Source organism: Cinclus cinclus, chromosome 6 (assembly GCF_963662255.1).
Source record: "Cinclus cinclus chromosome 6, bCinCin1.1, whole genome shotgun sequence".
Taxonomy (NCBI): Eukaryota; Metazoa; Chordata; class Aves; order Passeriformes; family Cinclidae; genus Cinclus; species Cinclus cinclus.
In genome coordinates this window covers 39245895-39258027 of record NC_085051.1, presented here as the reverse complement: position 1 = coordinate 39258027, position 12133 = coordinate 39245895, and the positions used below count along the sequence as shown (strand labels likewise).

The 12133-nt window shown below is 39.0% G+C and overlaps 1 protein-coding gene across 1 annotated transcript in view; it reads right to left on the bottom strand.

Annotated features, from left to right (window-relative positions):
* The window catches only part of MIA2 (MIA SH3 domain ER export factor 2), a 36029-nt gene extending 24080 nt beyond the window's left edge, over positions 1-11949 (bottom strand). Inside the window, exons 1-7 of the mRNA XM_062495059.1 lie at positions 11835-11949; positions 10232-10365; positions 8882-8968; positions 7443-8583; positions 4134-4349; positions 3866-3966; positions 892-1023 (exon numbers count right to left, since the gene is read on the bottom strand). Of these exons, the coding sequence (XP_062351043.1) occupies positions 892-1023; positions 3866-3966; positions 4134-4349; positions 7443-8583; positions 8882-8968; positions 10232-10365; positions 11835-11949 (1926 nt within the window). The remainder of the gene's footprint in view (positions 1-891; positions 1024-3865; positions 3967-4133; positions 4350-7442; positions 8584-8881; positions 8969-10231; positions 10366-11834) is intronic.
* Positions 11950-12133: the final 184 nt, after the last annotated feature.

Here is a 12133-nt window from a genome sequence, read left to right as displayed (position 1 = left end):
TCAGTAGCCTGTGAAAATAAAGGGCTGACTTTGAAAGTCCAGTGTAGAAATTAAAGAGAGAAGAGGAAGCCTTACTATACACAGGGAGTTTAACTGCATTTCCTCTTACAACAGTCACTCACTACATGTCCAAACACTTACTATCTTGGCAAAACAGACTTCTCAATTTCTCTTTTACAGAAATCCTAAATTCAATCACAATAGATTTAAAACTCTGAAGCATTATATATCTTGAAGAGGAAGGATAACAACTTCAATGCAAACTATTAAGGCACTCTATGTATCTGCAAATAACTTGAACCCTTTCTGTGCTGGTTTTGTCTGGACTAGAGCAAATTTTCTTCACAGTAGCTGGCATGGGGCTGTATTTTGGATTTGTGCTGAAAAGCATTGATAACACATGGATGTTTTAGTTATTGCTGAGCAGCATTCACACAGTCAAGACCTCTGCTGCTTGTCACCCCACCTGACCCACAAGGAGGCTGCAGGTCGACGAGAAGCTGGAAGGGGACACAGGACAGCTGACCTCAACTGACCAGAGGGGCAACTCACACCACGCTGACATCATGCTCAGCACAGAAGGCTGAGGGGAAGGAGGAGGAAGGGGGGTGTTTGGAGTGATGGACTTTGTCTTCTAGAGTAACTGCTACATGTGATGGAGCCTGCTTTCTTGGAGACAGCTGAACACCTGCCTGCCCACGGGAAGCAGTGCATCAATTCCCTGTTTTGCTTTGTTGAATGCTTTGTCTTTCCTCATTAAACTGTCTTTATCTCAACCCATGGTTTTCTAGCTTTTAGTCCTCTGATTCTCTCCCTCATTCCAACGTGGGAGGGAGGGAGAGTGGCTGTGTGGTGCTTAGTTGATGTCTGGGGTTAAACCACAACACTTACTGATTGATAACTCCTGTACAGGAACAAGAGAATCGTCAAGGCTCCAACAGTGCCAGCACAAATCACTATTTCCCATGAGAAGCCATACAGATCAGGGCCAGGTCTCATATCTTCAGGTAGTGAAGCCACAGCCTGAAAAAGTAAAGTAAAAAGCTTCAGCTAAAGGAAAAGAGGTTTATCCACATAAATTTACACGTTGACATAATTTACTTTCAAGGCTTCTATATCTTCTTTTTTTCCCCAAAACTCTGAAAAAAGGTAAACAGAAGCATTTGATTTTTAAATTACAGATTTACCAAGTGAAGCAAAAAAACAAACAAACAAACAAACAAACAAAGTTCCAACACGATATGAAAATCAACAGATAAAGCTCTGGAATATTTTTTCTTTCTGAGACTATCAATTATCACAGAATTATTTGGATTGAAAGGGACCTAAAAGGTCATCTAGTTTCAATCCCTCTGCATTAGCAAGAACACTTTCCACTGCACCTACTTCCCCAAAGCCCCGTCCAGCCTGCCCTGAACACTTCCAGAGATGGGGCATCCACAGCTTCTCTGGACAACTTATTCCAGTGCCTCATCACCCCACAGTAAAGAATTTCTTTCTCGTATCTAACCTAAACTTATACTTTCCAGATTAAAGCCATTCCTCCTTATCCTCTCACTACATGCCTTTGTAATAAGTGCCTCCCCAGACTTTTTGTTGGCCTCTTCAGGTACTGAGAATTTACTACGGAAAACTCTCATTTGAGTTGTCCTACAGCTTCCACTGCTGAAGAATCAACAGCAGCAAGTACTTCTTGACTGTCCGGTAGAAAACTTGTTTGGTAGAAAAACCTGTTCAACCAACCACATGCTAAAATAACATATTGAATAGACCAGTGATTTAACACATTTTAAACACTTCGATACATTCACATTTAATTTGTAAACGGATCTATTTGCTTAAAGATAAGATACGCTCCCTGTAGCTCAAATTTGCGACATGTGACCCGTGTTTAAGAACACGGTACTGTGCAGTTAAGCATCAATTCTGATTTCTCCCCTGCCCGAGCCCCTCGGCAGCAGCGCTGCACAAGACCCCGGCCCTTCGCGGGGGCTGCGCCGAGCCCCGCGTCACTCACCCAGCGCAGCCCTTCCCAGGCCAGCCCGCAGTAGCGCCGAGCGCTGTCCCGCAGCCCCGGCCACAGCCCGGCCGTGCCGGTGCCGGTGCCGGCCCCGAGCCCCCCGAGCCCGCCCGCCGCCATCTTCCCGCGGGCGGCGCGCGCCCCTTCCGGCCCGCCGCCTAACACCCGGCCCGTACCACCGCCCGCCGGGGGGGGGCGGGGAAGAACCATCTGCCGCCGCGGGTAACGGGGGGGGCGCGCGGCACAGGTGGCAGCCGCCGGGGCCCGCTCTCCGCGGCCGCCCAGCGCGGCTCCGGGCCCCTGCCGGCACACCCGCCCCTGGGCACGGGGACCGCCGGCGCTGACAGACCCGCAGATCCCCTCGGCGTGCGCCCACCGTCCCGCCCCCGTCCTCCGGCACGGACGTGGCCCCGTGGAACCTGCTCGCGTTCCTCCCTAAAGTTAAGCTCAGAGAAACTCACCTCCCGTGCGGCGCTGGCCGGCTCCATGTGCGCCCGGGCGGCAGCGGGTGGCACGGAAATCAAACACCGGGACAAGGCCCGGCTGCCGCGGGCCGCCAGCCGCGCGTGTCCCGGCCCGGGCGAGGAGGGCAGGGCCGGGCCGGGCCGGGCCGGGCCGCAGGTGGGTCCCGGCGGGGCGGGCCCGGGCCAAGTGCCTGTAGTAAAAGGGATCCTGCCGGGCTGCTGAGCCTGGGCGTAAGGGAAGGTGCAATGCCGCATAGCGAAGGGTTATTCTTCGTCCCATTCACTAAGATTAACGCTAATTTGGTTTGGGTTTTGTTAGCTACCTATTTTTAAATGTTTTTAACGTGTGCTAACGACTTACACAACGCAAGGTGAGTGACTTGCCCCCAAAGCACCTAAAGGACCAGGATAGGTGGAAGTGCTTTTTCTAGCTTTTTGAGCTGTATCAAACAGGACAAGAACCGTAGCAGTGAGCTGTCGGTGAGTTGCAGTCGGTCACGGGCGACAAAGCCCCCTCAGTTTTCGACGTCCGAAACTACAATTTAACCATATTCTATATACGTACGCTGGAAACCAGGAATTAATTTACGCGGTTCTTAAACTTCAGTTACCCAGTCTAAACAAAGTTCAACCAAAGCACCGAAGCGAAGTTTACCGCATGGCACTTTACCTGCCATTACTCTTGTATTTAGAGGAGACAGTGCAGCAACATCTGCCTTTTCTCACGGTGCCCTGGCAGTGCTGTTTCTTGTACAGTTGTGCCCCTTAAGGTTCACCTTCACTCTGCACTACGTTTTGGTGTTTAAGACACCCCCATAGCAATAATAACCCCATTTTCTCTTTTATATATTTGCTTAGGAAAGTATCTTTAATGCAATTATGAACGAGGGGAGGATTTGTAAATTAAGGCTTTGAAAGTACTCTTTAAAAACAATGGAACTTTTCTGGTTATTTTACTCATCATAATCCAAGTTTTTTAAGTCCAAGCAAATCTAATGAGTACTGTTCTGAGAATTAGAGGGAGCTATCAATTTCATTAAAAAAAATAAAAGAAGAAACCAAACAAAAATTTAAAAACACCACTCAGGTGTTTCCCGGCAGTAAAAAAACCCACAAAACAAAGCCGCAAATCCTCACATCCTAAATTCATCAGATTCTGTACTGCAAAGAGGCAGATGATGAGCACCTGACCTAACATTTTCTTGTGCTCTGTCTCATTTGGCATCAGATAACCCTGGAAGCACGGAGAGGGTTTATTTGAAAGGATTTTTTTTTCTTTTTTTCTTTCCTGTTTTTTTAGGAGTTTTATTGCAGAACATAACTTTGTAGCTGGCTTAAACTTGCACTAATGTCAGTGTTGTATCACAGAAAGAATTCTTACCGTTTTGATGATAATCTTCACTGCTGCCCATGCAGATGTTATTGTTTCTCTGATCTCAAGAGCATTCAAGCACAGAAGCATCTGCTGTATCCAGCCTCCTTCTGGTTTGTCATAAGGAATAAAACAAGAGGTTTTACATTACTATTGTCAACTTCATGTAATTCCAACTGGTTTCGTTGTTTCTTGTTTTGCCTTTTTTTTCTTTTTTTTTATTATTTTTGTAGATTGCAAATTTATTTTCCTTCAAATTAAGAAACTTAGAACTTACCATTGCTTGGAACATAGTTCTGGATGGCATCAGAGAAAGACTTTCTGACATCAACTTCAGAGTCGCGTCCTGAACTGTCCATTTTTGTTTCAGAATTTACTGAAGCAATGGCTGTTGCTTTTGAATCTTGGTCACTGTCATGTTCACTCTCTACAGCTACATACATGTCATGCTCCTTCTCTTGTGTTTCTTCTAGTAGTTTTCTTCTGCCTATTCCTGCACATAATTGTGTAGGGAAATCATGGTTATTATTAGAGGATTCAACTTACTCCTACAAGATATTAACCTCTACAGAGATTTTATTTTTTTAATTTTTTTTTTCCTCAGCTTAAAGCCCAACACTAGAGTATCACATTAGAGTAAATGTGCTACAGATTTATGATTTAAGAAACACTAAACAAATAATGATCTCAAATTTGAAGAATAGAGTTTTAAGCAAAACTTACATTGTGGTAAAGTAATTAAAAATCAGGGTTCAGGAAAAAAATATGTTTGGTTTTGATAGTTAATTTGTAGGTTACCTGGTCATGATTAGTAGGTTTCTTTCTTTTATCCAAATAAAGCAGGGTAAGCTTTAGAGGGAGAACAGTTAAAAATGCCATGTAGGATTAAAGATTAACAAATTCCTGCAAGATCTCAAGCTTCTGTGCAAAATGCAAGAAACTGCAGGCATGTTCATGCAGAAGCATGACTGAAGGCAGCTGCCTGAGACCAATAAAATACTGCTTGCAAAAAAACCCCACACTGTTTTCCCCCACAAAGAAAAAAAGTTACAAATTTTTAATTTAATAATGTGCTTTAAGACAGTACTGGCCAAAGATACAAATCAGAAACAGTCCAGTAGTGCAAGATGAGTAATCTGCTTTTTAACTGTTACCATTATATTAACTCAACTTGTATTATCAGATCCTTGAAATATAATAAATCACTCATTAACTGGTGTAAGTTAAGCTCGCTACCTCTTCATTTTAAATCACCAGAAGGAGACAGTGTTGTATCTGTTATGGGTTTTTTTTCTGCCAACAAAGGATATTTTGTTCTTGCTAAATCTCCCTTAGTGAAACACGACTCCAGTAATTTTAGCTGCAGTTTGGGCAGCGCACTTAATTGTTATAACAGACAAAAGCTCTGGCAGCTCTGGAAGAACATTCCTTTTTTCGATATATTTTCTCTGCTCAGTGTCCAAATTGTGACCCTTTTGTGCAGACACAATTACCCTATGTTCCCTCCACACAGCATTATCTTTAGTGGAGTCAGCTGTGATTTCACGATGAATCTTCTCAAATTGCTGGTGCTGCTGCAGCAGTTTGCTTCCATCACAGACATATTCTAAGGGTTGCTTAACATCTTGTCTTAATTTAAATAAAATTGTTGAAATGTAGTCAATGGGTTTGGTAAATCTGTTTGTCATACAATATTTGCCTGGTTTTGTTTTTTTCTGCATATTCTCTATATTTAATAGTATCTTATATTGTTCAGATTCCTTTCAACTTCCTCTCCTTCTGTGCAGTATTCAAGTGTACTAGTCCTAACTTCACTCCTATTTTCATTTGGGTTTTTTGACCAAACATATATGCTTAGACTTTTTTTACAGGCTTAATTGTTAGTTTTACTAAATATATTTTAAAGGAATCCTGATGGTCTTGTAAAAATACTTCTGAAATACTTTTTGTTAAAATATAGTTGCTATTATTTGTATTTCTGGATTCTGACTTTTATTTTAAGAATCTTTCTTTTTTTCTTCTAACTAGTTTTAGTAGCAGAAATTTGTTGTTCAGCATTATTTGTCCTTTCAGTTACAACAGTATCTTCTTTTTCAACATCTGCTCATATCAGCCAGGTTTATGAGCAATCCCAGGTTGCCAGGATTAAATTAATCCAGGTTTTTTAATAGCAGTCTGGCTTTCTAGTTAAATGGCTTTAGAAGACACTAGCTGTCTATTTTTTTTTTCTTTAAAAATGTCTTCTGTTTTAGAGAGCTCCAAGGGTAAAAGCTTACACTTGGTCAGACTCGTATCACATGACTGTTGCTTTTATTCTCAATAAATTTTCTTTATAAATGCTTTTTTGGACATGAATTCAGCTGAAGACTGGTATTACTTTGTCTTTTGAAGTAGTATGCCTTTCAAAACTCAGATTAATTTTCTATGCTTTTGTATCTTGCACTATCATAGTGGTTTGAATTGATGGGCCTGAATCTGAGGATGCAGATTAATATTTTATTTATCACAGATTATATTTCTTTCTGAGATCTAGATTAAGACTGTCTATTCTCTGGTACCAGAAACTGATGCTGGGAACATGAATATTCCCATTTTAGTTCTCTTCCACCTTCCTGGTGATGTTGCAACTTTATAGGAATTTGTTCAGTTTATGGCTTCTCTCTGACAAGCTATAAGCAAGAGCATCAAGAGTTATCTAATCTTCTAGTCTTTTGGTAGATTTTGTTGAAGTTTTTCTCCATTGCCCTGTTTGTTACTGTGCACTGCCAGCTGACAAGGAAAGATCGTTCTCTTTGGTGGTATTTGCATTACTGTTACCTGATATGCTAAATTTAACTTTCTGATGTGCAGTGCCTTCAGTTTCTTTTCCATTTGGTATTTTATCAAGGCTTAACAAGGTCTGTCTTTATTATGGAAGCTTAGTTCTTCTCAGCTAGCAGTTTTTACCTTCCATTCTGAGACTCCGTATTCTTTTTGGCACCTATTAAACTGAGGCTATTTGATGAGAGGTGAGGGGAGAAAAATTAGTCTGGAGTCAGTTCTTGGGACTCCCCAGATTTCTGATGAAGTTCATCATTAAAAATGTCCTGACTGAAGTATTTGAGGTTGTTTTCATAAAAACCCTGTGAGACACTTTTATTCTCTGATTTGTGAATTGAATCTTTTACAGTACTATCCCTTTTGAAATGGCTTTTGGATGCTGAAGTTTTTTCTGCACCATAACCTTTGACTGGTTTGTCTTTCTCAGGTGTTTCTAGACTAAGACTCGGTTCACTGTCACATGTGGTCTTCTTGATGCCCAGATGATTATTTGCAGTTCCTGGTAGTTCCCCATAACACTGCACTTGCCTTTCTTTAGCTGTTGAACTCAGAAAGTTCAGTATGTCCACAAAGTGACTAAAAGAGAAGCAATGGTTTTGTTCTTCAGATATTTCAGGCTTTTCTCCTGTATTTATATCTGTGGGATCACAATTTGGAGGGGGTCATGAGAACAAAAAATTTGATGCAATTAATTAATGTTCCTGTTGATTATCGTGTTTGTCCATATTATAATTAATAAAACTATTATAGATATTTGTATACCAACCTGATTGGCCGTGTCTGCTTTCTGTCTCCTGATTTTTCTTTTCAGCATCAGTGTTTCTCAGCAGTTGGCTTTCTGATACCAAGTCTTCTTCTGAACTGTAAGATTCAGTTGGCTTCTCTTTGTCACATGTTAGTATATCAAAAGATGATCCTGTGTTACTTGAGGAGTTTTTGGTGTCATTAAGAGTATGTGCACTTGCTAGTGTCCCCCCAGGATTTGGCCTGTTACTGTTTGAATTGGGTATTTTTTGTGCAGAATTCTCATTTTCTTCATCTGTCTTCTCATTAACTATTTCATTTGATTCTTTGTCCATATGTAATTCTTTCTGGTCTAAAGTCTGATCTTCCTTATTCTTATTTGCTTGATCTGTTGTTCCTCTGCTTCTCTGGTCCTCTGTAGCAATTGTAGCTTCCTCGGCATGGCCAAAATTAAGAACATCACTTAAGCCCAAATTAAACCAATTTGATTCAGATTCTTGCCTTTCACTCTTTTCTTCTTCTGACAATACCTTGATGTCTGTTGTTGCCTGTTCAGTACTAGAATGTTCAGACACATCAGACACATCATGGTTTTGTGAATAATTTTTTTCTGATGCCAAATCAACATCTTCATTCTCTTCACCAAAATACAGAAAGCTTGTCAGTCCACCTTGAAACCAACCCGATGTGGAGGATTCTTGTTTCTCCATATCATTTGCCTCCTGTAAATAATTTTCAGCTGCTACCTCTGTTTTTCTGCCTTGGTGTTCATTTGCTTCTGAAGATTCAGTAACAACTTTTAAGGGCTCTTTATCATTATCACTTTCTCTAGTGAACCATCCTGAAATCCAGCTAGATTGAGTTTGAACAGGTTCTATTGGGAGACTGTTTTGCATTTGTGGCTCTTCAGTATCATCTTTTCTAACCAGCTTTTTGTTTACAGACTCCTGAATATGAGATTCCTCAGAGTCATTTTCAGAAACTGATCCAGTTTTTTCTTCATTTTGTATGGGGTCTCTTGTATATTGTGAGACTTCATTTTCATGCAGCTTTGATTCTGCATCAGACAATGAGTATTCACTTTCTTTGTTGTCATCATATAATGTGTTATCTTCATTTTCAAAAGTGTACTTATCTTCATGAAGACAAAGGAAATCAGTTTCCTAAAAGAATAATATTAACTTTTAAAACATTCTAATGTGTAATTTTCTATATCACTGTCTAGCGCAGCAAAATTATCATCGTTCTTTCTGCTACAACTTTACACAAAAAACTGTAATTAATTATTCCTAAAGGTTCTATATCTTTAATTATACAGAAATTATTTTGGAGAACAATAAACATGCAAATTATAAAACATATTTTGAATAATGAAAATATCCATCAACAGTTTAATTTCTAACTGGATATTAGACTTGCAATTTTTGTAAACTACATTGGAAAATCTGGTGATTGGTTTACCTTAGTGAGCACTTCAACTTCTTCTCCAATTAAAACTTCCTCAACCTTTACAGCATCTCTTGGGAAATACCCAAAATCCTTTCCTTTCTGTAAAAGATATAAAATTAATAAGAGCATTTAAATTTCAGTGAGATATGTATGTTAGGTACTTGCATATGTGCTGGGAAAGTATGGATTAAAAATAAGTTTATAGAACAGCTCCCTATCTCCTTAATTCTGTTTTGTCAAAAGATTGTTTTATTTTTCCTTCATAGAGGTGTTCCCCTTGCCATTTCAGAAAGCAAGGGGAATTGTATTACTCCATACTATTATATCCTGTATTATTTTTAGGAACATGAGTTTGTGCACTACCAAAGCAGTAGCCTTAACACTGCTTCAGCTGAAGGTAGTGCTGCGTGCATTGATGGTTGCAGCCAGCTCCTACTAAAATTGGCTGCAAGTTTCCCATTATCTCAAATGGGGAAAAAACGTCATGCCTTAATAACTAATGACCCATATTAAGTTACAAGAAAAGTAGGACATGCAATTCAGACATGAGACTAGCTGCAGCTCAAGAGAAAATTACAATGAAGATTGCTACACTACAGAAAATAAGTTAATGATAGGACCCAGAAGAATCAAGTCTCTGGCCAAGAAACCACTGCTGTCTTTACATCAAACCATTGCAGGTAGCCTTTAATGGAGGGATGTCTGCTGGAAAGCAAGGAATAGTGAGGTGCCTGCAAAGATACTCTTGGATGAAAAAAAAGAAGGCAGAATTTCACTGTTAAACAATAAATGTGACAGATTATTTACAGAAAAAAAAGCCTACTCAAAAATGTACTTAAGTCTTGTAGTTTTGAAGCACTTATGCAGTTTTACTAGCAGTAAAACTTGATTTGGATCAATACATCCATTCCTTCTTAAATGACTGTTCTAACTTCATTGACACTTATTCCAAGTCATTGAATGTGCATGATAACTTCTCTGAGAGCTTTCCTTAAGCAGCAGAACTGTGAAGTCAGGTACCAGTACTGGGATGTCTTACCCACAGACCTGTAGGTAGGAACCTGACCTGATAGATCTGAGTGTTTCCAAGGGAACCAGATTAAATTATTACAGCCAGATGATAGGATGAAGGAAACAGAAAACTTGTATTCTGATCTTGACTTTCTCTATGAGTGATCTTTTCCAAGATTTGATTTTCTCTTTCTGTACAAAGATGGTAACAATGACCTGTCTCCCAAATACTGTATTATCATGACTGCTTAATATTCCAAAAGATCCTTAGAAGCAAGGAGACTGCGGTTGTCATGCTATTACTATATCTAAAATATTTATGGGGAAAGTCTTTCAGATTGAAGTACTTACACTTCCTGTCCATAAGTTTTCATTTTCTCTTGAAAGTTTGGAGTATACAATGATCTCCTCCCCTGTTTTGAAGTTAAGATACCGGCAGTCAGGCCCTAAGTAGTCGGTAGTGGCTTGAACTCTGCTCATTGCCTCTGGAATAATATGTGGAAAGAAATAAACAAATACAACATCCATTTTGCCTGAAGTCAAGTTACTGAAGAAATCTGATATATACCAAATTCTGATTAATTGCAGTTGCAAACACTTGAATGTATGTGCTTTGTTACGATACTTATCAATTTATATCATCAAGTGGAAATTAACTAATGCAAAAAGCAGCCTGTCTTGTTTTCTTTCCTATGTACTGCAGACATCAAGGGGAAAAACTCTTGTCCTATATGGACGTTTTCCAGTGCTTGTTTAGCCAAGGTTTCAATGCTTAAATTGAAAGGATGTATGCAGGATTAACAAATTCAGTTACTAAAGTAGATCTGAACAGCTAAAAAGTATTTCCCAGGCTTATTTATAATTTTATATTTTAGAAATTCTAAGTTAAATCTAGTAATTATTTCAGGGATTTTGTCCTCTATTTTGAATACATTTATCTTATGATGAAATTACATAAATTTTAGGAATATAAATCTTAAACATATTGTTAAAATAAAAGTTTCCAATTCAGTTTGAATTATTTTAAGTTTTCTTTGTCTCCACCCCTGTCTCTCCACAGAAACCACTACTGATGTGCTCTGGTCAGTTTGGAGCCCATTTCCCATGCTGTTCCACAATGATAGACATCTCGGAACATCCAGAACCTACTGAATTTGGTATGGTTCCACAAGAAAATAGAAATCCATCATCAGAGGAAATCTTCAGGGGAAGTAGAAGATTGAAAATACAACACTTAAGTCTGTCAAACTAATGGAAACAGCTTAGAAACAATGATTATGAAACAATTTCAACTATGATTATGACAGGTTTCACAATGGTAATCAGTGGATAATAAATGGGACATTATTTGCCCACTTGTGATTCAGTGGCTCTGTCTCCTGCAGAGTTACTTACTCTTTGAGAAACACATAACTAGTTGCTTCATATTAAAGAAGAAAAAAAAGTAAAGAGGAAATAGAGTGTTTTGTAAGGATTACAAAAGGAATCCCAAAACAGTTTGCTTAGAGTAGAAAAAATCCTAAGAGTTCTGCAGAGTGGGTTATGAATGTACTATGAACACATGATAAAGAGTCTTCATTCTCAGTTTATAACCTACCATTTTAATTTTATTTATATTTTATTTTATTTTGTATCTGTAAAGAATGAGTTAAAAATACTTTAAAGCTGTTTTATACTGCCTGTTTTGGGGACACCTCAGCAAAACTAGCTATTCACAAGTATTTTTACTGAACTTTGATCACACACCTTACACAACAATCCAGCAAGTCTTTTTTTCCCCTCTTTTTGTTTTTTAAGTTTAAGTCTATTTCTCTTAAACTTAGTATATTAACAACAAACATTTGCTATGGCTGCTGATTTTCAGCCTGTTTCATTGCTAATTTCAACATTATGATTCCTAATAGCTGCATATACACCACAGATTCCCTTTGAAAAAACCCAAATTTTTACTTACTCTCACATTCCGGATCACCACACTTCTTCCATTCTGAAAGTACCTTTGTACTCTGCAGACTTGCTGAAAATGAAATTACTAACAACAGAATTCTCTGATCCAAGATTCTTGACATTTTAGATTAAATCCAGATTGCACTGAAAGTGTAGAAACTGTTTTGATGTGCCAGACTATTCTACATTTTTCTTAGCCTAACAAAACATTGCAAGTAAACTTTCAATCCTATTTTCCTTCTCTTATCTGCTGAAACAGAAGTACACTATGCTAACCTGCAAACAATTTGCAGAGTCAGGTGTCCT